This window comes from Atractosteus spatula, chromosome 8, assembly GCF_055471065.1.
Source record: "Atractosteus spatula isolate fAtrSpa1 chromosome 8, fAtrSpa1.hap1, whole genome shotgun sequence".
Lineage (NCBI taxonomy): Eukaryota > Metazoa > Chordata > Actinopteri > Semionotiformes > Lepisosteidae > Atractosteus > Atractosteus spatula.
The window spans coordinates 55,890,799-55,915,253 of record NC_142713.1 but is presented as its reverse complement, the minus strand read 5'-3'; the positions used below and the strand labels follow the sequence as shown (position 1 = coordinate 55,915,253).

General features: G+C 37.5%; 2 protein-coding genes across 2 annotated transcripts; both read right to left on the bottom strand.

Annotated features, from left to right (window-relative positions):
- Positions 1 to 483: 483 nt before the first annotated feature.
- spx (spexin hormone) lies at positions 484 to 7,908 on the bottom strand. Its single transcript, XM_088922630.1, has 6 exons — positions 7,860 to 7,908; positions 4,615 to 4,730; positions 4,472 to 4,526; positions 3,372 to 3,434; positions 2,706 to 2,792; positions 484 to 548 (listed from the first exon to the last, which is right to left on the bottom strand). The coding sequence occupies exons 1-6, from the start codon at positions 7,906 to 7,908 to the stop codon at positions 484 to 486; spliced, it is 435 nt and encodes a 144-aa protein (XP_088778756.1).
- A 9,566-nt stretch (positions 7,909 to 17,474) lies between these two features.
- Positions 17,475 to 24,263, bottom strand: golt1ba (golgi transport 1Ba). The gene is made up of 5 exons (XM_088923840.1): positions 24,115 to 24,263; positions 22,638 to 22,729; positions 21,008 to 21,186; positions 19,616 to 19,697; positions 17,475 to 18,400 (listed from the first exon to the last, which is right to left on the bottom strand). Exons 1-5 carry the CDS (start codon positions 24,137 to 24,139, stop codon positions 18,362 to 18,364), a joined length of 417 nt encoding a protein of 138 aa, XP_088779966.1. The 5' UTR covers positions 24,140 to 24,263; the 3' UTR covers positions 17,475 to 18,361.
- Positions 24,264 to 24,455: the final 192 nt, after the last annotated feature.

Genomic DNA, 24,455 nt, shown 5'->3' with positions numbered 1-24,455 from the left:
TTTTGGTTCAGGTGGTGTAAACTAAGACAGGGAGAGAGAGTTGCCTGAAGGTTCTGACACCATGGCTGTTGGCTATTACTGGAGGGGAATAAAAACACCCTGTTTGAAATTGTGTAGTAACTTCCTTTATTATACAAAAGAACATTTGCAGGTCCATCCCTGTGTGCAATGATGATGCAATTCTTGGAAAAACGTCTTACGGACTGCAATGAAACTATAGTCTCGGTATTAGACAAATATATCTCATCTTAGGAAAAACAACATTAAATTGTGAATTCCCTGATTGCTATTTTGGCATTGAGTAATAAAAGATGGCTTTTTGAATGCAAAGGCTTGTTTTAATTAACTATACATTCAAAACATTAAGTCAAGGCTATATGCTGTAATTCACAATCTTTCATTTTTTTACAGAATTCACATTATGAAATTCTGAACACAATTAAATACAGTAATTTAGAACTACATTACTAGACTCTTTGACTGTTAGAAGAATTCTCTGTTCCATGTTGGCAGGTCTTGAAAATTCATTTGTTCAGCATTTTCGTTAGCTGTAAGGAAGAAAAACGATATGCATGAGCCATGAAGTTAAATAAAAACTCAGAGGTGATATTGCAATGGCTGTGAAACTAGTCCATAATGTTTGATATTAAAAACTTAACACATGAACAATTTAAATCATGTGCTGTGCATCACCTAGCACTTCAATTTATTTTAGGAATCTAGATAATGTTTTTGTCAGAGCAATTGATCAATATATTTAGATATTTTACAAAGAAGGTAACAATCACCCTTATGTTTTAAAATATTGAAATGTTTATATTAAAATGTTATTATATGGAAAAAAACTCCCACAATCTGCTGTGTTAGAGAACTGTTTCAATTTAATGACTTTCTCACTTTTTTAGCATCTTGTCACTTTAGGAACTCATTATTAATTACAAAAGCCTGAACTGGCATTCAGCTGCCCCATCCTGAAAGTACAGTGGTCAGAGACTTCCTGCTGCAACGTTATTCAGCTCAGGGTGCCCTCATTCATTAACCACTTACCCTTTAAAATCATGGGTAATGAATCCTCTTTGTTTTGTGCTTTAACTATACATCATCATTGTAAGGAATTATGGTGCCACCAGCAAGGCACCGAGCAAAGTCTAAAATCCAAATATTTATGATTTCATGTTACTTTTTCCTTGTGTATTGTTTCTTTCTTGATTGACATTGGAACACATCGACAATTACTCTCATAAAATTAGGATAAAAAGCAAATCCCTGTCCCATACATTGACCTGTAGGCAAAAATCGAAAAGTAAACTATAGTATATGAGAATGAATACTTTGCCCTGTGCAGCCTTCAGCACAAGAGGGAAATGCACACCTGGCCACAGAAACAGGAAGTCTGCATATTGCAGTAGTAACAACAGCAGAATCCAATAAACTCCAGACTCGTGTGAGGACACGTAGGCTTCTAGCAGTTCTCTGGCACAGTCAGGAATAGCTACAGTGCTCAGGGATGTGAAGAATACTATTAAAATCAGACATGCATGGAACATATTTGTGGTCAATTAAAAGGAATCCATTATAGGTGGCATCCACTCTTGAAGAGAATGCCTTTCTTCCGGGCATTCCATGTTTTCATGAATATATTATTTTCACAACTTACAATACTAAACTCAAGCCTCTTATCTCTGTGAGTAACATTGCGCTCTTGAAACTTGTACATTCTTAGCATTGCTTTCGTTATCTTTAACATCTACACACTGGATACAATGTGGACCTGGAAAAGTCTCTGATGTTCCCTTTCACATTCAGTAGCTACTGTAGAGACCAGGCATCATACAGTGATGGTATTCAAATAAATTTTACCTTTGTGCATGTTTTGTTACTCTTGTGGAAGTGTCACAGGAGTGAAATGCAACTAGCGAGAAATCAAATGCCATCTTTTGTTCTAATTTCCAGAACCCGCACAGACAGAGATTTCAGTCACCTCATTGAGGTAGGATGTGTAAACGTGATGATATCTTTATAAATTGTTGGATGAAGACCAATTTAACTGCAACATACCCTGGCAATGTGCCTGTGGGACTAAACAATATTAATGTGATGTAGAGCTGTCATGCAGCTCAAACCCGAGATCTGCTCACGCTGCTTCACAAAAACGAGAAAAAAAACTCACTGATTCATTGTACTTGAACGGTCAAGGGCTAAGTCACTAATTGTAATTGCTGCTTATTGCAATGGAAACAAAAAAAGGATCAGTCACAGATCCTAACATTTTTCAAAAATGTTATCTTCTATCTGTGAAGAACTGCACATCTTGAACGTGGAATTACAGAGCCACGCTCCTTAGCTATTGTGGAAGAGAAATGTGTCTGGTTTAAAGTGCCATCAACAGCAATAAAAAATCACCTTGGAACAGATGTGGCTGAGCTCTTTTCTACTGTTGTCAACGTTTTTCATGAGTTACCTCAGCTGGAAGGGGAAAGACCTTCAGCCTGAGCTGGGCACTCAAAACTTTGTTGTACATCAAATTAACCCTATTTCACCCCATTTCTAGAAGTTATAAAGGAATCGATGACCTACAGACATCTATAAAACCTGCACTTACAGTATGGCTCTACAGCATTGCCGATAAACACAAGGGAACCTCCAGATAAACTCAATGAAGAGCTGGTCTAGAAAGTGGTCTGTGAAGGAATTAATTGCCTCACCTTCCTCCTTTGCCTGTTGGATAAAACTGAGCAGTACAGCTGCAACCTCTGGCAGGCTCAGAGGGCTGCTGTCTTGGCTTCTAGTTTCTGATTAAAAAAGTAAAATTAAATAGAAGATTGAGAACACTGACAGAGGAATGGTCAAAGGTTTGCCAGGCAGAAAATATTTTAATATTATTAAATTTGTAGCTATTGAAAAAAAATAATATATTCCCATCATGTCTATGTCTATATGACAGCTATGACACATCAAAGTACAGTTTATCTCTAAAAATAAAGGATTAATAATTTTGCATATTCTGCACATTTCAATTACAATTCATTAATTGAAAGAACTTCACATTCTGCACTAATTAACAATTACTATAAATTTTATTACTTTAAACTAATAGAAAATGGATACAAAGTGTTGCTAGTAGCCTGGAACTGATTGCATTTTAATATCAATGGTAGATTACATAATTGTATTCCACTGTTCCTTAAATTACGCATATCTGAATCTTTATTCCTCTGAACGTTCTTTTAAACTTCCACATAAAATCTACTGTATGTAGAACAGAAAATTATAGATTAATGAACAACAGCTGTTTTACTACTGTCCAGGTATGTTAGTAACAGCAGTGATAACAAGGAGATGAATGAATGAATCATCATCTGTTTTCTTACCTAAATGCAGTGCATCATAAACATCACCTTCTTTTCTGTCCTCTGATACAAATCGTCTTCCTTCTGCAATACCGCAAGATAAACTAATTTAAACTTTCATTTAAACATGCATTGTTAAGTGTCATTACCTGGTACCACCTGAAAAGAATACACAAGAAGTGTAGATTTTTAACATTCAGAAATGCTACTACCACTAGCAGTTGTACAACTAATAATGTGAAGGCTATACTCTTCCTTCCATTGTTTCACTGCAAAACAATTTAACAGAATATACAGTACTAACACATTTAAAGGTTAATTGAGCCATGAAAAGTGAAAAGGCAACACAGATCTTCAGCTGTGGAACCTTCTTCTTCGCGAGAATAACCAAAACACAAAACTACAAACATATTGAGCCACAAAAAGGAATCCCTTCAATGCATTAACTTTTTAATCTTCAGTGAAAATAAAAAGAAAATATAACATTACCATTTCAAAATGTAGAACATGAATACATTAACTGTTTCCCCTAACGTTTGTGTGTTTCTTTAATCAAAAATCACTGATATTAGTGTATTGTACTTCCAGAGCAGTCTCTCTCTCTCTCCCTTTCAGAAAAACCATCCCTCGTTTTCATGGACAATACCCATCTTCGTAAAAATGAAACTGCTGGAATTTGTAGGTGTTATTATATTTTAATATATTGTTACACAATAGCATTGGAGAGATCTCTGAGATACTCAAAAGCTCGAAGTGTAAAATAACTTCCACAACACTGATTGGTCAAGCAAGGATTGCCCTTCACTGCTGAATGAAGTGGGTCCCCTCTTATACTGCTTGTGAAGCGCTATGCGATGCCCGAGTCCGAACAGCTCTCTATAAAGCATTTGTATTAAGTGGTAACATCTTTTATTGTTGATCTGAGAAAATAAAAATAATAACTTCGGTGATGGCGCAGTTTTAAAAACATTTAAACGGACCCGAATAAACACAGCTTTCATCCCCTTGATTTAAAGGAAACTATTATAAATATCACATAATAAACTAAACAAGTAAACTGCTGAAGTCACTCGGCATGACGGAGAAACACGGAGGATGTTTTTAAACGAACTCTTACTTACGGGCGCCCTTCAAGTAAAGCATCGCCTGAGGAGTCCAGTTTCTTCTCTGAAATCCCTTGATCAAAGAGAGAGGAGAGTTAGTTATCAAGTGTTAGGTTCTTTAAGTAAAACTCGCGATTCGTTCAAGTTAAATAAAACCGTACCTTCGGAGCGCTCCAAGAGTGAGCGATGAATGTAGCCAATACCAACACAGCAAGCGCATAGGCTGTAAGAGTTTTTAATCCCTGTAGAGAAAATAGAAAATAGTATTTTTTCTCCGCTTAGAGAAAGAGGAGAAAATATAATTAAAAATAAACTTTTTTGGTCAGTGCAAGCTTTGAGTATTTATCTTCAGAAATCGTCTACAGTTGTCAAACCCAATAAAGCAAACCAATCTCATTAAAATAACGTTTTACTAGAATATACTACATATGCTAGAATTATCATTTCATTTGTTTAGAAAATCCGATGAAAAGTATTTACATAACGAAAGAAACTCCTCTTATTAGCAATTCATGTCAGTCATACATCTCAACAGTTAAAAAAGTTATTGGGTTTACTATATCAACACCTGCGAATTGATTCATCCTGCGTTACCATTTAAGAAATTATTCTATCCTCACTAGTGCTCAGCTAAAAGAAAATACGTTTTGAACTGTGGTGATGCTGTTTTGCTGCTTCCGATAAATAAATAATACTATTGTACAGTGGATTTTTATTTATTTATTTCCGGAAAATTCTATAATGATAAGTACAGAAATTGTCGTTCAGCTACTTTGGTCAAGTTGTAGCACTGTACCTTGAAATACATCTTTGGCAATCTGTACGAGAAACATACCAACAACATCATAAAATTAAATAACAATTCAAACAAGACGGATACCACCTTGTGCTTTTGGAGGGGGGAGTTTTTTTATTATTCTTGTAAGAACGAGTTGTATAGTGGCAAATTAGGGCAATCCCATCGTAGTTACTTGCAGTCGCTTGCAATTTTATTGTATGGTCAGGTCATGAGACAGAATATAAAAAAGAATATATCTGACTCGTAAAAGCTTCAGCTATCTACTCAGTCGCTTGAAAATGCGCAGATGTAAAAAGAACATAATTGCTTACTTTCATTCTTAGGCGAGGTTCTCTTCCAACTGTATCCGTCTGCCTTCAGTTTTGATCTGCCCGGACGTGAAAAGTTGTTTGGCTGAGATTCGAAATCCCTGCTCTATATAAACGTCTCGGTGGGTGAATCCAAAGGGAACCCCTGTCAGTTCTTGTGATAAAAAACCGCGCAATCATTTCTCCTGGGAATACCGAAGTGCCTATCAGTCAGTCCGTGGGGTTGATCGAACGGTGCAAACACGAGATCCAAAGACCCCACTCTGCGTGTCACTTTGATGTTGAATAACAGGATAACAATATTTCCTCGTCTCAGCCACCCCCAAAACATTCCCACCCCCTTCTGTTCCTAGCCTGCTGTCGTATTTCGTCTGATTTTATCCTATTAAAATAGCAATTACGCGTTAAAGATAAGACCAAGCTGATCCAAACAGTCATAATCAAAACGCTTTACGATGGTCTTTCATCATCCAAGCATTTCATTTAACGACTGAATCGGCCAAGGCAGAACATGAGGAGTATCAAGTCCTGCAGTTAAACATTTAATTTTATCAATAAACACACCAGAGAGCAGACCTAAGAAAACAGAATTTAAAGACAGAGACCCGATGCCTCATATTGCACAATATACTGTACATTAGACAAATGCTGATTTTATTAATATTTTCGGTAAATGTACTTCAAATGAATAATAATAGAATAACGGTAATAAAGAATAATGTAAAAAAATGATGTAGCAGTGTCTGTCACACTCCTTGCTGTGGATTCCATAAACAACTTACAGTTTATTAATAAAAATTCATTTTATATAATCAAATTCACCAATGCAAAACTTAATGACTTACACTTGAAACAAGCAGATTCTACAGATCACTAAAACATTCATGAGTCTGTCATGTCTGAGGTGCAGAATAATTTTAGCGTTGAGTAAAAACGTTCTTCAGCAGTTGTCTGGAAGATTCAAATCATTCTTGCATTATCTTTTCTTAGGAACAAGTAATAGGTTTATTCCATGCTGAAAAAAAGAAGAAAGAGAACACAACGTTTCGGCCGTGGAGCCTTCTTCAGGTGAAGCGTGACTCCTGACTCCTCACACCTGAAGAAGGCTCCACGGCCGAAACGTTGTGTTCTCTTTCTTCTTTTTTTCAGCATGGAATAAACCTATTACTTGTTCCTTTGCAGCCTATGCATGCTGACGCAGCCACCCACCTTATCTTTTCTTAGATTTAGATTTTCCTCTACGTTAAGGAAAACAGACTCTGAAGATTAAACTCTTCATTGGACGTGCTTATTAAAGTCATGGAGTTGAAGTCATTACACATGTAATCAGATAATTATACCACACTTTCCTTAGCAATCTGCTTTCCATAATGTAGTCATCACTGGTATAGCACCAATGGGATATCATCACTGGGATAGCACCAATGGGTTATGATCACTCGTATAGCACCAATGGGATATCATCACTTGGATGTCCATGGCTGCTGCTGGAGACCATATAGTATATGACTTTCAGTGTCCTTGTACATTTCATCGACTCTAGATTTCAGAAGAGATGCCACTGATACCAATGAGAAGCGAGGTGGGTGTAGAACATGGGTCCCCACACTATCTATTCACACTGCCAATATCATCTTTCAAACAAGCGTGATATTGATGGAATGATATGAAATCTTAGAAACGTTTCAGTTACATTGTGCAGTAATGGAGTGAATAAGCCTAGGAATCCAAAATATGTGCACAATTCAGCTAATCTGGAGACAATAATGTGGATCAATATTCTCTACAGTAGGGGAGCCCAGATCCAGTCCTGAAGGGTTAAAGATCATCAGGTTTACAGGCCTCTCTAAATTTATTAAAAACAGACAAATGTTTCAACCTGGCCAATTAAGCAAATGATTAGTTCAACAGGATAATAAAGGGCTCAGTAAGAAAGAAATCCAGACATCTTCTTTCCTGCCAGGCCTGGAGTTGTGTAACCATGCTGTATACTCTAAAGCAGGGGTGCCAGACCTTTTTAAATGTAAGATCTACTCTTTCATTTGATAGTCCAGCGCGATCTACCATTGTGAATTTGAAGCTCTGATATAGGAAAAACAGACTGTGGACACATCAGTACAATAACTATTATTTTTGTTATTACTATTAATAATAATAATTATTATTATTATAAAGATACCCATCACTAAAATGAGAGCAAATAAAAGCAAGTGACTCATGCTACAGTGAACAAGTAATGTTCCCCATTTTAGAAAAAAGAATCCTACCTTAATGTGAGCGCTGGCACCGAGAAGCTTACTTGAGAACACTTGTAATTTGTTTTTGAACGTGTTGACACTGTTGATCATGTCGATGACATTTTTATTTTGTCCCTGCAGCTCGACATTCAGCTCATTCAGCAGTTCAGTCAAGTCTGTGAGGAAGGCTAAATCCAGAAGCCACTGGTCATCCTCTAACAGGGACTTGAGAAACTCTGATTTCAGGCAACAGCTGTCTGAACCTTGCAAGAAATGTTTGTTTTTTAAAATCTGCAAACAGCAAGTCAGCAGCTTTACCAAACACTTTTTAAAAATTACTTCTCGATCCCTGAATGACTTTTTGTGTTGAGCCAGGACGTGGCTCACTCGGAACGATGCGATGATTGTCACTTTCCCTCTTGCTTTAGGCCTCGTGAAAACCAACTGCGGCTAGTTGAGATTTTAATTTTTCCCCTTTTGATGATGAAAGTCCACATCATACGTTTTGTGCGTAGTTTTGAAATGTTGTTCTATATTTCCCTTTTTCATGTAGATGCTAGCATTGCAGATTTGAATGCGAAAAGTAGAAAAAAATAATCATGCTCCCATTCCTTGTGGTCACGGTAAGTTTTTGGTCTCTTTGTTTCATCATTTTCGCTCAAACACTACAGCTATCAAATAGGCAATCAAACTTATCAAACTGTTGGCGAATTTGTCACGGCCAGTCTGTTTCGCTCCACTATGCACTGTAGTGAATGTGAGGTTCGGGCGGCAATAACCAAGAGACCGTTCTTGGGTAGCACACACACACACAACACTCTCTATTTACGGAGCTCCCGTAGTTTTTTTTTCAGTGTCAGCCAGCACTCAGGGAAGAGACTTTTACAACCCATCTGACAAGGGTTAAACACACAGTAAAGGGCAGTAAAATGTATGACATTACATGCATAGGTCAAAATGAATTTTAAGGCTATTGAAAAAAGAAGTCAAACAGCCCATTTATTTTTTTGCCAAACATTCTTGCGATCAACTGGCAAGCTTTGACTAGTTGGGCACCCCTGCTCTAAAGCAAAGATTCATGGTTCTGGACAACCCTGATGCTGGGCAGCTTGTACTGTAGCTTTAAATAGTCAATGTGGAAAAGATAAGATAAGATCACTTTATTAGCCATATACAGTACAATTTCTTACATTAGGAATTCATCTTTTCACATACCCCAGCTTGCTTTCCATGAGACACAGACAAGGAGAGAAACTTGGGGTCAGAGCACAGGGTCAGCTATTGTACAGCACCCCTGGAGCAGTTGGGGTTAAGGGCCTTACTCAGGGGCCCAACAGAGTAGGATTCCTCTGCCACCATGAGATTTGAACCAGCAACCTTCCAGCCACAGGCGCAGATCCTTAGCCACAGTGCTACCACTCCACCCACTAGCTTCATGCTAGGTTCTACTAAGCAACAGCTTGATCCAGTTCATGTCATAAAGATCTAACCTGAAATAAAAAAACAGAAGACTCTACAGCTCTTCAGGGTTACAAGCCCCTAACGTACAGTCTGGACTTGCACCTATAGCCTAAAGTGACTCAGGGATAGTATGCTAATCCAACACTTTAATTTAGAAAAGCTTCTATTAAAATTAACAAGGAAACAAAGAACAATAGAAAAAAAAACTCTTTGGAACATGTATACTTCCTGGCCAAATATTAGTAACCTCACTCAATAATCTAAAGGGAAGTGGATTTATACCTGAGAATACAAGGCACTTATTTTCCTAAACAGATATGGGAATATGGAACAAGCTGTCCAGCTGTTTTGTTGAGTATCATCACTTCGCTTAAAAGAAACTGGATGAGATCTTTGGATCAATTAGCCAATAATAGAAGTGAGCAAACTGCATAATTACTTAATCAATTAGAGATGGGTGAAATTGCCTTTTCTCATTTACAAAGTTTGTGCTATTAAGTTGCTTAAAGTGCAAGCACAATGGTAATTTCTGATGGGCCACAGTGCATACTCCACAAGGGATACAGTGATAATAGCAATCCTGTCCCATCTAATTCTTTTAGCCAACTCAACTTCAGGCTCACCTGCAGTTGGGATTATGATGAAAGTTATGTTTTTTTCTGATTGAACTGTATGTTCCTCTAGTTCTCCAGTTTTCAACAGGATCGAGCTGTGGGGACTGTTCTGGCTCTAGAACCTAATGGATTTTTTTTCATGTTGCTCAAGGCAACTAAGACCATATACATTGCCTGCCACTGAGGGTTTATGAATTTGACCAACAGTTTCTAACATTTTGTTTAGTGAATGTGAACGTATCCTCTGTCATACATTCACAACAAATAAACCATAAGTAGTTCAAGTACGTAGCTGTGTCAGCATGCGTAGGCTGCAAAGGAACAAGTTTCTTTTCTTCTCTTTTCAGCATCGAATAAACCTTCGCTTGTTCCTTCACATAAACCATAATGCTACAGCAAAGTGCTATATTAAGCACAGTAAAAAAAACAGAATACATTTACTTCACCCAAACAAGTTAGTTCTGAGCAAGGCTAGTGCCCAAAACACTATTAATAAGATTAGAAAATAATAATTATAAGATCATGGAAGATGGAGGTAGCCAATGGAAAGGTGTAAAGACTAGTGTCCTGGAGAAGAGCTCACCTTCAATCAAACATCTCATGTACATTGTATTCAGGTATGTATGATACTGGTAAAAGATCAATAATCAGTAAAAACTATTTGAAGCCAAAATCAATACATACATTATAAATATCTACAGGAACAAGTATAGGTTAATTCCTTTCTGACAAGTAGGAACAAAGGAGAAACAACAGTATTTCATCTGTCTGAAGAAAAAAAAAATACATTTTGGCTTTGGAGCATTCTTCAGGTATGTGACTTTGTTCAACCACAGCATCAGAGCCAATGCATTTAACTCGGTCACATTACTGTTGAGATCTTTTGGCTTCTCAAACATACCTGGGAATGTCATTTAAACGGAGCAAACCACTTAACGCTTAATACCGCAGAGAGAAACAATGTTGATTTACTTGACTTCCCGTCATTTGCACGGTTGCGCCACACTTAAATCTTTCATATTAGTTTGCAGTGGTGGTTACGAAAGTATTAGTTATTAGTGCAACAGAGAAAAAATATTTTTGCGTCTAACCCAGGAATGTTCAGTCACAGCACGTGTAGTGTCTATTTCTTGTATACGAAATAGACACTACACGTGCTCCTTTAGATTAATTCAATTTCACAAACAGGAGTGTGACGACATTCTTCTGTAGTTAAAGTCAATGCTACTTTGCATGGGACAATATTATTGACTATATTACGGAAGCTTCCGTAGAAAACGCGATAAGTAACTTCGTTGTCTCACCTTCCAATACGGAAGAGGACCAAGACACACAGTGCCTCACAAATGTATTCAGACCCTTGCAGAGTTCAAATCGTATTGCTTTAAAGCTTGCATTTGTACATTTTGAAGTAACAATATTAGTTCAGGTGGGTAGCTACGTCAGCATGCGTAGGCTGCAAAGGAACAAGTAATATAGGTTTATTCCATGCTGAAAAAAAGAAGAAAGAGAACACAACGTTTCGGCCGTGGAGCCTTCTTCAGGTGTGTGAAGTGTGTGATGACCAAAACGAAACCTTCCTGGTGACCCTTCCATAGATGGCATTTCTGTTCAGGGTTCTTCTTATTGTTGAGCTATGCACCACTACTCCAGAGGCAGCTAGGGTGGCTTGTAGATCTCTGGATGTTATGTTAGGATTACCTTTTACCTCTTTTATTATTCTCCTTGTGGCCCTGGGTGAAATGTAAGGAGGATGTCCACTTCTTGGCAGGCTTGCCATTGTTTTAAATGCCCTCCACTTGTATACTATTTGCCTAACAGTGGATTTATGCAGTCTTAATCTTCTTGAAATGGCTTTATAACCTTGTCCAGATTGATGAAGTAGCATCCACTACTTTTTTCCTCAGTTCTGCTGATGTTTCCTTCATTCGAGGCATGATGCTAGACTCGCAGGAAGAGTAACTGACCTGCTTTCTTGCAGTTATTTATGTTTGTTCCTCCCTAACACTTCATTTCAGATCTTCAATTTCATTGGTTATCTCAGTCAACTGGTTAACACTCTGTCATTGACCCACCTGATCCTGCTTTACCTTGATGTAAGTCACAGAACTTATTTTTGCACCTGCACAATTTCTGTATACTGTGTGTATTATTTTGCTGCATGGACATTTTCTTTCAAGACACTCAAATTGGTGAATAATTATACTTTATTTCAATTAGGAAGTGATTGATTAAATATGCATTTTGTTGTTAAAAATACAAATCTCAAATTATGCAATGGGTTCACAAACTTTCAAGAATGACTGCAAGTGGTACTGCAACCATGTGGTTAAATGAATTCTGATCAGACAAAATAAAATTGGTCTAACTGTGAATTTAACTGTGTTTTTACTGTGAACTGTGTTTAAACGAAGCGTTCAGTACTGACAATAAGAAGTACAATTTTTTTTGTGTTATTAGTTTAAGCAAATTGTGTTTTTGTCTATTATTGTAACTTAGTTGAAGATCACATTTTCTATGAGTAATTAATGCAGTAATCCAGGTAATTCCAAAGGGTTCACAAACTTTTTCTTGCAAAATTGGTCTAAATTTATAGCTTAACATCTGACATAAACCTAACATAGTACATCCCTCAGTCATCACCATCCCTACTAGCAAGCATGGTACAGGCAGCATTATGTTAATTTCTGCTTCTCATCAGCAGGAACTGATGCAACTTTCTTGCAACTGTACTGTACATACTCCTCTTTTTTAATTGGGTGGAGACTTCTGTGAAACCCTTTTAACAAGCATTTTTTAAAGTGATCAGAGCTGCTCTGATATGATGTCAACACTGGCATTTTCACGCTTATTTACCATCTCCAAAAGTTGCCTGTGGCAATTAATCGATGAGTAAGTTACACCAGAGAATTCTACAAATCATTCCTAAGAGTTTATCCACAACACACTAGCATTTCCTGTTCTGTAGAGAATCTCTTATCATTGCTTTTAATAATCAACAGATGTGATCATGCCTTTCTCATTAAATCAACAGGTATTTTCCACCACAATATAGCTATTTCACTATTCAACTAGAATTATTCTCATGTATGTTCTTTAGATTTCACAAAATATAGTTTCTTTATAGTTTAACTTCCCAGCACATTGAACTTAGTAATCTGACATTTTCCATGTACCACTGATTGAATAGAAGTATTTCATGTTAAAAAAAATCCTTTTTCAGTTACAGAACATCAGTTGGACTTCACTAAGAACATTATAAACATTAAAAGAAACTTGTCACTGTGTGCAAACACATTTTCAAGAGAATACATTAGGCTGATTTTGGACATTGACATTGTCTGGAGCCCGATCTTCAGCAGCAGAATTATCTATGCCTGAAATATCAGATCACAGATCATCAGAGCTGGACTATTCTTATTGTCCTGAGGATAACCTGGAGCAAAACTAAGCAGTGCTTCATATGTAAGTTGGGGACCTCAGGGTCTGTCCAGTCTGTCTTAAATCTGGACATGTGTATTTAGTACCTTAGAAGATATTCCAGTAAGCATGTATGTTTTTCACCATTGAAACTACCGATAGAGAATCTTCGGTTCAGTTTTACAAGTAATAAAGGAAGATTGTCTGTCATAGGGTTTAAAAACGTCTGCTGGCATTGGCCTCAATTGCATGCCCTTTAAGTTGAGGTGTGACAACTCAAATCTCCAAGAGCCTCTGGAGGTGATTAGAAAAAATGCATCTTAGAGTGAAAAAACAAAGGCCCCGAATAATTTCTTTATTAGCAATCCAGTTACTGGAGATTGGACTCTTAGTACATTGTATTTGCCTTTCTCCAAAAACTGGAAGATATTCATATGTTTATGCTTCTATGTCCCAGAAAATTGAATTTTAAAACCTTACAAAATGTTTCTAAGCTGTAATGAAATGACCAGAATAGAACTGGGACTATGTAAATATTTTTTTTTCCACAAAACTGAAACTGAAATATCACAAATAATGATGTTAAAAAATAAATTGCTTTAATTCCAGAATAAATGATTCCTGTATTTCCAAATAAATAAACACAAATGCATACATATGTCCAAAACCTTGACCCCTTTAACTTTCTTTACACAAATACTGCCTATCACATGTTGTACAAAGTCATATTCAGGGAGCCAGTTTCTCATCGGCCTGCCAGAGAGTGTGCAGATGCCACACTGATCTTCTCCAATGGGTGAATGGAAGACAGTCATCCTTGACTGTGAATGATTCTAAGTGCTTATTAAAACCCGTCACTAGACTCCAATGTCCCTTGATTAAATAGTAAAATTACATTATTTTTGCATTTAAAATGCTTAATTATTCACAACACCTTCTTTATGTTTTAATTTTTGTCCTTCATCAAGAACATCTTTCCTTTTTCAGAGAAAGCAAACGTGAAAAGAATGAGAGGTGAGAATTCAGTGGTGTGTTCTCTTAGAATGTAATAAGGACTGGAGGTTAAAGACAGTACGGTTGTGAATGTCTTTACAGACATGGCATTCAATGAATTAGAAAATCAGACCTGTCAAATAGCCTGTATAAAATCTGTCCTGTCAGCAATATTGTATGAAAGAAATCACCAGCTACTCAGAGCAAAGCAACTTGAAAGGTTAATGCAACTTGAAAGATTCTCTCCGAATTAAAATTGACAACCAGTCTATAGCAATTGTGCAGATTATGAGACAAGACTTGTAGGATTATTAAATTAATTGATCCTTAGAGTCAGCTTAGGGATTCTTATTTGAATAATTTTAGCCAACACCAGCACAACACTGTGCCATGAGTTTCCTTGTATTGGATTGGAAACAGTTTAAAGTGGATTACTGTTACACAATAACTAAAGTGACTTGGAGACAGTGGTAATGTCATTAAAGAGGATGTGTTATTTCCCATGAGCCTAATGACAGGCTGTGTAAACCAAAAAATCGTTATAGCAATTTTCATTTGATTCAATTAGCTTTATTTTCCTCTTTCTGATCTAATTCTGCATTGGAACTGAAGGTATGGAACCATCCCTACATGGACACTGTAGATTTACAGATTCAATTACATGTTCATTTGTTTTATAAAACAGTTAATCCTAAGTGTGCTGTACAAGTTCTTGAATGTACGGCATGGAAGGGGATGCATGTTGAAAACTGGTGGAAAAATGGCTTTATGCTGGAAAAAGAAACGAAAAAGTACATTCCTAGAGGTGTTTACCTTGCCTTCATATGGAAGAGATGAAGTGAAAAGTATGCTTACAGAAAATAAGGTGCTCAAGACGGTGAGAAAGAAATCAGGTCTTTTTTTATTGCATGCCATTGTTTAATTAATGAGAGCATGTAGGTTAAGGCCACTGATCTATAGCACATAACTTATAGCCAATTGTAGTCTCACAGCTACCACATCAGTTACCACAGTCCCACCCCTCTGCTTGGCTACTATTATACTATTTTATTGCTTTAGAGCATTTCTGCATCTGGAGTATTTCACTAGTGTTATTACTATATTGTACTATAGGTACATTTTAGTATTAGCAGAAATTATTGCTATAGTTATAAATTACAAAATAATGTACTAAAACTTCAGTACATAACTACTACAGTACAGTGTTACTACTAGTATTAGTGAGTCAAACATTTCTACACTATATTACTATAATTTCATACCACTACACCATACGATGTAAATAGTCTTTTCATGTGTTGCTGACATAAGTATTCAAACATACTTGTACAATTGTGCTGATCAAACAGTACACGGAGGACCTTCTTCACTAAAAACTGGGACGCGTTTCCCTGACACTTGACTAGCAGACTTTGGTTGCTTAGTAGAGCGCATGTCTTAGACTTAGTGAGAAGCTGGAAGCACTGAGGGAGTGATAAGATGTCAGCATCACACAAGCTAGAGTAGAGGTTAGCAATCTGGTTACTGTAGATCACTTCATACTTGCATGCCATGAATTATCCCCTCGCTAGCAATTTGGCACCAATCAGCAAGATCATATCGTCAGCAATAACGTCTTAAAAACAAATATGAACAGTGGATTTATGAACTTCTATAAAATAACAGCTGGACATGGCCATACCATAATACAAACTATGAAATATAATACACATACTGTACTTCCTGATTTAAATAAATTCAACAGAAACTATGCAAAACTACAGAGTCTACATCTAAAGACCTATGGCCATTACTCAGTCCCTCATTGCCTTGTGTGCAGATGTTCTCTTACTGGTGCATTGCCAGGAATAATTCCCACTGTGTCTGCAAGGATACCCTTGTCCTCACAGCTGAAAAGTGTTCTAGTGATGCGAGAAGCAAGCCAACACTAGGAATGAATGTGAAGTTCTAAGTTATGTCATTTCTTTTGCAGTGTTCTTTACTTGGTTTACAGTTTAGTTGTTAAAGTACTGTAGCTGTTGTTCCTCTGTCCCTTAGAAATTGTGCGTTGAGAAGTAGAAGCAGGACAGCTGGATTCAGGCCCTGGGTGCAGTATATCGCCCCTAATAATTAACAGGTGCTGCTAGTCAATGAGAGGTGGTGAGAGAGAAAGAACATAGTATTAGCTCACACCCCATGTAGTAAAAGACAAAAGGAAGAAGTCTACCTTCCTGGAGTTTATACAAGTCTGGGACTGAAGACAACTGCCAGGTTCAAACAGCCTCAACTGTCTGTAATTCGCAATGACACTCGGCTTCATTTCCTCATCCAAAGTTTATAGATACGGTACGTCATCCCCTTCTCTCTATTGCATACATCTTTTCGCATCCCACCTCTGCCGCTGCCCCTTGGTCACTCCTCACTCTTTTCGGAAGGGGGTCCCAGCCTCCTCGTCCCCTGGCCAGGAGGTTAGACCTCAGCCAAGCAGGTTAAGCCAAATTTTGGAACAAGGAAGAGGTTATATCATGATGAAAAGAGAAGCAAAGAAACAACTATGCGTTTCTTTTCTTCTCTTTTCAGCATGGAATTAACTTTTACTCGTTCCTTTGCAGCCTACACAAGCTGACACAGCTACCCACTTGAACGTTTTCTAAGCTATAATTTGACTAAAACAGTTCATAATTCTTTCAGTACACTTAATTCATGGGTGGTGTTATTCCCAGTGAAGCCCTATTAACAGTGGTAGATTAGGAAGTCTAAACAACTCTCCCATGAGCCCATTATCAGGGGGACAGAACACTACAATACTATACAGTGGAAGTAATACTGTAATTTTTACTATTGCAGTAATGCAATTATGACACCAGTTATCAGAGAAAACCCACAGTATAAGAGTGCATTCCGAGTCACATAAATTTCGTCTTATTCAAGGTTGCCCTTATGTAAATCGAGGATTAACTGGATTGTCTGCATGTGTTTTCTCAAAGATTAAGGCATTGTCAACATATTTGAATAATACTTTTCTTAAGTAATGTTGTATTTTACAAAAAAAAATAACAGATAACATTAATGATAAAAAGATTCATGGATAAAACACATCCAACAATATCAACGTTAAGGAACCCATGCTACAACAAGCAGGAAAACCTTACTGGATGAGTGACGACCTTAACCTATTATTGTCATCAACACTAGAGAAACAATGTGCAATTCTTCTCAGAATACAGCAGTATTTATTGGGATTGTCTTAAAAAACACAACTCTTATTCCTTTTAAATGTGTATTTACAAAAGTTCCATACAGCAAAACATAGTTTTTTAATACTTTACACTAATAAAAGTGACCCAAATCGTATTTTAAAAACCTTAATGCAGTCCAACCTTCCTGCATCACTTACATAGATACATTGCAGGTTATATTACACAGGAGCATTCATTTACTGTACTTAAGAAAGGAAAAACTGCTGGTTCTGGCACTTAAATAAAACAAACACAAATTATTTGTTTTCTAGCACTCAGGCTTTCTCCAACTGAGAAGTAAGTGCAGGCACAGCAAAATAGCATGGCTGATTATGTTGTATGATTATGTTGTAACAGAAGTCCAAATCCATCTTCAAAGAAACCGATGTACAATGGAGTAACTCAACAGTAGCCTTTAGAATGTACATTCTAAAACAGTTCAATTTTAAAGTAGGATCAGCCAGGTATATTTCATTCAGTCACTATCTTCCACAATAAATGTATGTGTAGAAAGAACATTTATAGCAAAGGACCATGTAACATTACACATAATCTGTGCCTTGTGCTAGACATTCCTTCAGAGTAACTGTGTCCCCTCATTATTATAAGGTAGCAACGGGCATCCAATACACTTTCAAAACTATGAAAGCAGTCACACTGCAGACTTGCTTGGCACGTCAGCAAGTTTTGCAACTATTCAAAAGGGAAAGCAAATGAAATTCAATTTCTTCAAACTGAAACAAAATAAAGGGTTTCCTGACATTAACTCCTTGGTTGAAATCTGAGAAATGGGGGGATAAAGTTACTTTAGGAAACTATTATAAATAAAGCAATTTCCAAAGAAACTTGAAGTAACTGTTATACCATGTTGTTGCTCTCTCCAGCTTTATCCACAAACTGCAAAAGAAGAAACGCCGAAGAAAATGTGATTAGACATTGCGTTCTTGACCTTTCAGCTCACAAGACTGTATACATACAATCAACGCATCTGTAAATATAACCTACTGCAGGAACAAAAACAAATGCACCCAGGATAGCATGATTCAAAAGCTGCTTTGTTTCAAGACGTAGTGACAAAACCATTTAAGGTTCAAATTCTTGTCTCATGACAAAAAGAAAATCTTGAGAAGAACCTAAGCATATTTTCCAAAAATAATAAAAATATAGCTGTACGTGGGTGCATTCTCTGAGTTCACTATGGCCTTTAATATGTATCGCAAATTGACAAGCTTCTTATAAAACCTTCAGGATTCATCTGCAAAAGTGTAATGAGTCCATACTGAGGGGTCAGTTAGACCAGAATCACTGGCTTGGACAGGCTAGTACCTTCCTTTTGAATAGCCTCTGCTTCTTAATTAAATTCAAGGGAAAGGCTACTAATTGTGCAATTACATTAATTACGTTTTCACTCCTTAACCAAGAATTAATTTAGACACTTTAGCGTTCCTAACAACATTTTGACTCCTGTATCGCCAGGCAGCGTCAGAAACAGATGCCACAATCTTTGCACTGTGTGCATACATTATAGATTGTCGATCTGTAATGTAATTTAAGATGAACAGAAAACAACCTGACAGTGTGTGCATTTAATTAAGAAACAGGGACCTCATTATAGCTAGACCTTTTACACATTCAGTAGAATCAATCCCCTCCTCCTAAATTATAAATGCTGAACAGAACTATTATATAAACACAAAAAGAAGTAATACAAATTGGTTAAAACAAAAATAAACAAGGTAATGAAATGCAAGTCACTTTTTTGTGAAATGTAAAATATTCCAAAGGTCACAACTACAGTGTGGCTATATATCAATGGAGGGAACCGGATATTCATGCAGTATGAAAACCTAATGAAAGATGAACAGCGACTGACCATTACTGCAGACTCTCTTCTCAGCCTTACGTAGGCTTTAAAAAAATATTACAGAATTACATTTACTTTAAAGAAAGACATTTACATTTCAATAAGAAGGCCTCTATTGCAATGATGCCATGCAGTCATCAAACTCATGTTTTTTAAAAGTATTTTCTAGTTTTAGTATTCATTTACTTCAAGTCTGTTACAGTAATAACACAAAATGTATTGCATGACAAAGTATAACTAATACGTACCCCACTGATTCCTGGTAAATTCAATAAAGATCCTAGGATTGGCACTCTCCTTATAAACCCAATAACCACTGGAAAGAAGCCCCTGTGACAGAAAGAGGAAAAATCACTTTTTTTCTGAAATTTTTTTTGCAACATTTTCACTACAAAACTTTCGTTCCTTGCCCTTTCCTGTAATTTTAATAAGCATTTTCATTTCTTACATATACATAGCAAAACACTTTACATATAAAGGGGGACCACGTTCATCCACCCGTGAACATCAGCACCCAGTAGGGTGATGCATGGCAACCATTATAAATCAGGAGCCCTACCACACGTTACAACAGGTGGAGAAGTGAATAATTGGTTTCAGCAAGTAAATTAAAGGAGAACTTTAGGAAGGCCAGACTGAACAATCCCAGAGTAGAATTTAGACAGGACACTGGGGTTAATACTGCTGCCACCTTCTTTAAAAAATGCCTTGGAATTTTTTATGACCACGTAGACAGGACCATGGTTTAAGGTCTCAGCCAAAGGATGGCACCTCCTACACCACACTGTACCCAGTCATCGTGCTGAGGCACTGGTTTAAAAAAGCTGGTCTTGAGGGAAGAGCACCACCTACTGGTCCACCAACACCACTGCAGCAGCAACAAGGTTTTCCTTGAAAGCCCCCATCTCCAGTACTAACCAGGCCCAGCTTTGCTTATCATCCAGGATCTGAAGAGCTCAGGCTACAAAGCAGGAGGCTCTGCGGCCACTGCTTCTTTTTAAATTGGATTTCTATATCTTTTAAACCTAAAGCACAGCATTGAAAGTGGTAATATTGCGATTAATTTGCAGAGAAGGCAACTTGGTTCAATTCAATTAACATGTCTAATAAAAACATTTGAGCTCATGGATTTGTAAAAAGCAACAGCTTAAATTCAATCAATTACGTAACAAGTAAAAAAAAAAATCTAAATATCTGATATGGCATGGTTCATTCTGGCAGCACAGGTACGGGAATTCAGAGAAAGTCTCGTCACTATGTCAGCACATCCCTATCCCCGGTTACTACACAGGATAATGGACACAGTGGAGGGCTGTCCAGACAATATGTTTACACAGGAAAAGGCTTTTTATATCATGTGCAGTATATTTTAGTTTTGTTTTTTATTTCTGGAGGGTTGGCACAGACACCAAAACTCGATGGAACGATAAAAAAAGTTATATTTTCATGTGGAAATATTATATTGGACATTAGAAACAGAACAATTACTGCACTCTAGTCTTCTAGGTATGGCTGCACTCTTCGAGTAAGAGCATTTTTTAAAATGTGACTCCCAAGGGTAAGCACGTCTGTGACAAAGCAAAGTAAAAACTTCGCTGCGGCTTGACAAGGAATGCTGCAGGCACCACCTCTCCTCTCACCTGAACAACAGAAAGAATCCGTAGATCTCCAAGATCATTCCAATCATGGGCCACCCGATCAGCACCACGAGCACGCCTCCCAGGAAGAAACCAGTGGCTTTCATTTTGTGCTTCTGAAAAAAGAACCTGAATGTCCTTTCGAGCCCAATAACGAAGGACAAGCCGGCCACAAACAGAATCTGCAGAAAGAGAGAGAGAGAGACGGATTTAAAAGATGGGGCCGGGGGTCTCGCCTCAACCAAGCCCCGCTTATTAATGAGGATTCTCCCGGTCTCGGGCCTTCCTTGCACTCTCAGAATCACTCTTCATTTCCAGCTTGCGCGCAGTGTCCAGGCTCGTATTCGCTGATCCGCACAGACACCTAAGCGGGCTGTGCTGAGTGGGGTTCTTTATCGAAGAGCGACGCACCCGGACACACAAGCAGGGATTCTGAAAAGGTCACTCAGGCAGCACATCAAACAAATATTAAACTGTTATGATGCAGAAGAAAAAAGGGGAAACAAAAGAAATACAGAAACATTCACCTCTCTCTGAACAGAACCTGACCTCAATGTTTTTTTTCACCTATTTGGTTTTCTCTGAAAAAAAAGATGTTCAACTTTTAACATTTTATTTAAACAACTGCACATAAAAATGTGCACAGAAATCATGAACATTTGATTACCCTAATGCAGAAAACAGACTACTATTCCGACATTTTTTATAGAAATTCCAAGGACCGAGTCTCTCCTGTATAAAAGGTCTTTTCTGCATTTCTCAATCATAAAATGAAATCCTTGCCAATATGACAAGACCAATACCAATTGTTTCACAATCAGTGTGTGGAAATAAGCAAAGAGTTCATACTCCAATAAATATGTATTTCCATCACTTCAGAAAGTCAAATACAGCACTTTTCTTTACCTATGGATTCTACTTTACCTGTGAGGCTGCAATACTATAGCTGTGACAGTTTCCGTCACTATTTGTTTTCCTTTAATACTGAAGATTTTACCGGAACTTGGTGTTTTGTACCAATAAACTGAGAACAGGAGGCAAATGAAGCTAATTTCTCTGCCGTGCTTCCAAACAATTCTTAACCAAGATGACTTAAAGATTTGTTTCAGTGCAATGCCCCTGTACTCTCTATTTTAGTTAGCTGCATAATGTTTATGAGGTTCTTATTTGTTGCAGCATTTTCTCATCGACTAATAAGCCAATTCGTGTTCATCACACAGTCACCCTCAGGATGTGGCCCAGGGGCTTAGATGCACAGTGAAAACAAGTCCATTATGAACAGCCCTGAAATAGTATTTCACACCCAGCTAGGGTTCTGCCACAGGTAATACCATCCAAAAGGGAATGAATATGAGGCAACAAGAAAGTTGTATGTAGTGGGGGGTATCCAGTGAATGTATAACCAGACAGCCACAAATTAAATCCATTATGTTTTTAAATTAACAACTATTAATTTAAATTAAACTGAATAAATTAAAGGCTTTATTCAGCTTTATACTGCAATGAGCTGCAGGGCCACGTTGTAGGGTGTAGGAGGAGCAGATGATCAATACACTTGCTTGTCAGTTTCTCGGAACAATTAAAAGCACAGAATTGATGAGTGTATTACAAAGAGGAAGAACTAAGAACTTACATTTCCAATTGCTAGGAGAGCCTTGTCAAAGAATAGGATCATCCCAAAGAACAGGAAAAACACACCAAAGCCTGTTAATCCCATTCCAATTTCTGGGTTGGAGAGAAAGTGGGAAGATATTAGAATATTTAAATACCAAAACTGGACAAATCACAGCTTTGCAGTACACTGTAGTAAACGAAAGGAGTCTAGCTCAGAAGATAATTACAATGTTCATTTAGGTTTTGAATTTTGCTATACAGTTTTTGATGTTTTGTATAAAATGACATGGAATTGCATTATTTAAACAGTAGAAAAACATAAATTCAACATATTTTGTACAGAGCTTTCTGAAGACACAACAGAATCATACTTTTTAAAAGTACTGTGTAATTTCTTGTATCCTTCAGTTTGAATAGGTCAAGACTGTTCAAATGAAGAAACGCATATACACTTTCACGTTACTGCCGACGTACTGAGGGCAATCGAGGTGCTAAGACTACAGACCTTTGGAATGAGCCCATAAAACAAAAATGAATCATATGCCATAGTACTGAAAATGTCACTACATGATGCACTCTTTTCTACGAGGGAAAAAAAAACCCCGTTTCTTTTTAGCAAACTGAAATGCGTGCACATAGCTGTGAAACGATATCTCTGAGAGCTAAGCGAAATAACGTTTTAGCGAAGACTACAGGGCACATCGCCTCAATTTTAATGACCTTAGTCAAACTCATTAAAAATGCAATCGGAACAAGTAGAAGGTTCATTTGTATCAGTTCTTCATAATATTTCTTTTAATTATGAAACAACGGTGGCAGTTAAAACTTTAGGCCTTAAAAATGTCCCTTCCCAACTAAAATTGATTCGGCTGTCAGTGCAGCGAAATCTAGTTTAGTCTGTAGAAGCGTAATACCCGCGACATCGTTTATGAAGGCAAAGCCAAATTCACCCATCAGATAAAGGAGTTTATAACTACCCCAAAGCAGAAAACAATCACATCTTTAATCTACTTTAAAGAAACAGATGTGACAATGTGACAAAACTTTTGAGGTGGTACCTGCAGTTGTTTTTTTTTTTAAATCGCCGATTTGGTTTCGCGAAACTGTTCTCAACCGGAAGGGCAATCTTTTTCTCCAGATTTACATGTTTGGAAGTCTTGAGCGTTTGAAGCAACCGCGAAATTAAAGCACTATACTGTTCATCTTGCCGGCTGTTTCTGCTACAGCCCCCTGGCTGTGTCTATATGAGGGACCACCTGTAACACGATTCAAATCTGTTCATGTCTCAAGTTCCGAAGCATTTGACTTATGGACACCCAAGAATACAAGAAGGAAAAGCAGACAGGCATGATTAACATTTACTGGATGCAATTAACACAACACAGGCCCCAGGTCTCCATTCATTCACTACAGCACAAACACAAGTCCCAGTTTATAGACCTAAAGAGACAAACGCTGAATTCAAAGCACCCATCTGTAAAACTACATTGCCTTACTCTGTGAATCCGTTAAGGAGATCATTTTTGCAGTGATGGATGAAAGGCTACCAGGGTAACAGCTAAACACAATAAATAAAGACAAGCACTTCAACACAGCCTACTGCTGCTGCTACTGCAGCCGCCACGTCTTCCGGAACCACGCACTCACGGAGTAACCCTTGCAGGCATTGGTCCACCGGAAGAAACCCAATCAGGGGAAGGTTTCTAGGGTGCCAAAGGTTATGCAACTGACTTAAGGTATTTCGCCATTTGGGCTCAAGAAGCTGCCTGTTACGTGCGAGAGGCTCACTTGCGTGGAGCCAAAATGGAATCAGTTTCTTCGTCCGCTCGAGCTCGGC

Excerpts from the sequence above, each read along its gene's own strand:
- golt1ba (XM_088923840.1), bottom strand. The coding sequence starts at position 24,139 with ATGATCTCCTTAACGGATTCACAGA. Across the intron at positions 22,730-24,114 it reads CTCCTTAACGGATTCACAGA|AAATTGGAATGGGATTAACA; the intron begins GTAAGGCAATGT and ends TCTCCAACCCAG. Across the intron at positions 21,187-22,637 it reads CTCTCCTAGCAATTGGAAAT|ATTCTGTTTGTGGCCGGCTT; the intron begins GTAAGTTCTTAG and ends CTCTTTCTGCAG.
- spx (XM_088922630.1), bottom strand. The coding sequence starts at position 7,908 with ATGATCAACAGTGTCAACACGTTCAAAAACAAATTACAAGTGTTCTCA. Across the intron at positions 3,435-4,471 it reads GCTTTACTTGAAGGGCGCCC|AAGGAAGACGATTTGTATCA; the intron begins GTAAGTAAGAGT and ends GCGGTATTGCAG. Across the intron at positions 2,793-3,371 it reads TTATGATGCACTGCATTTAG|AAACTAGAAGCCAAGACAGC; the intron begins GTAAGAAAACAG and ends TTTTTTAATCAG.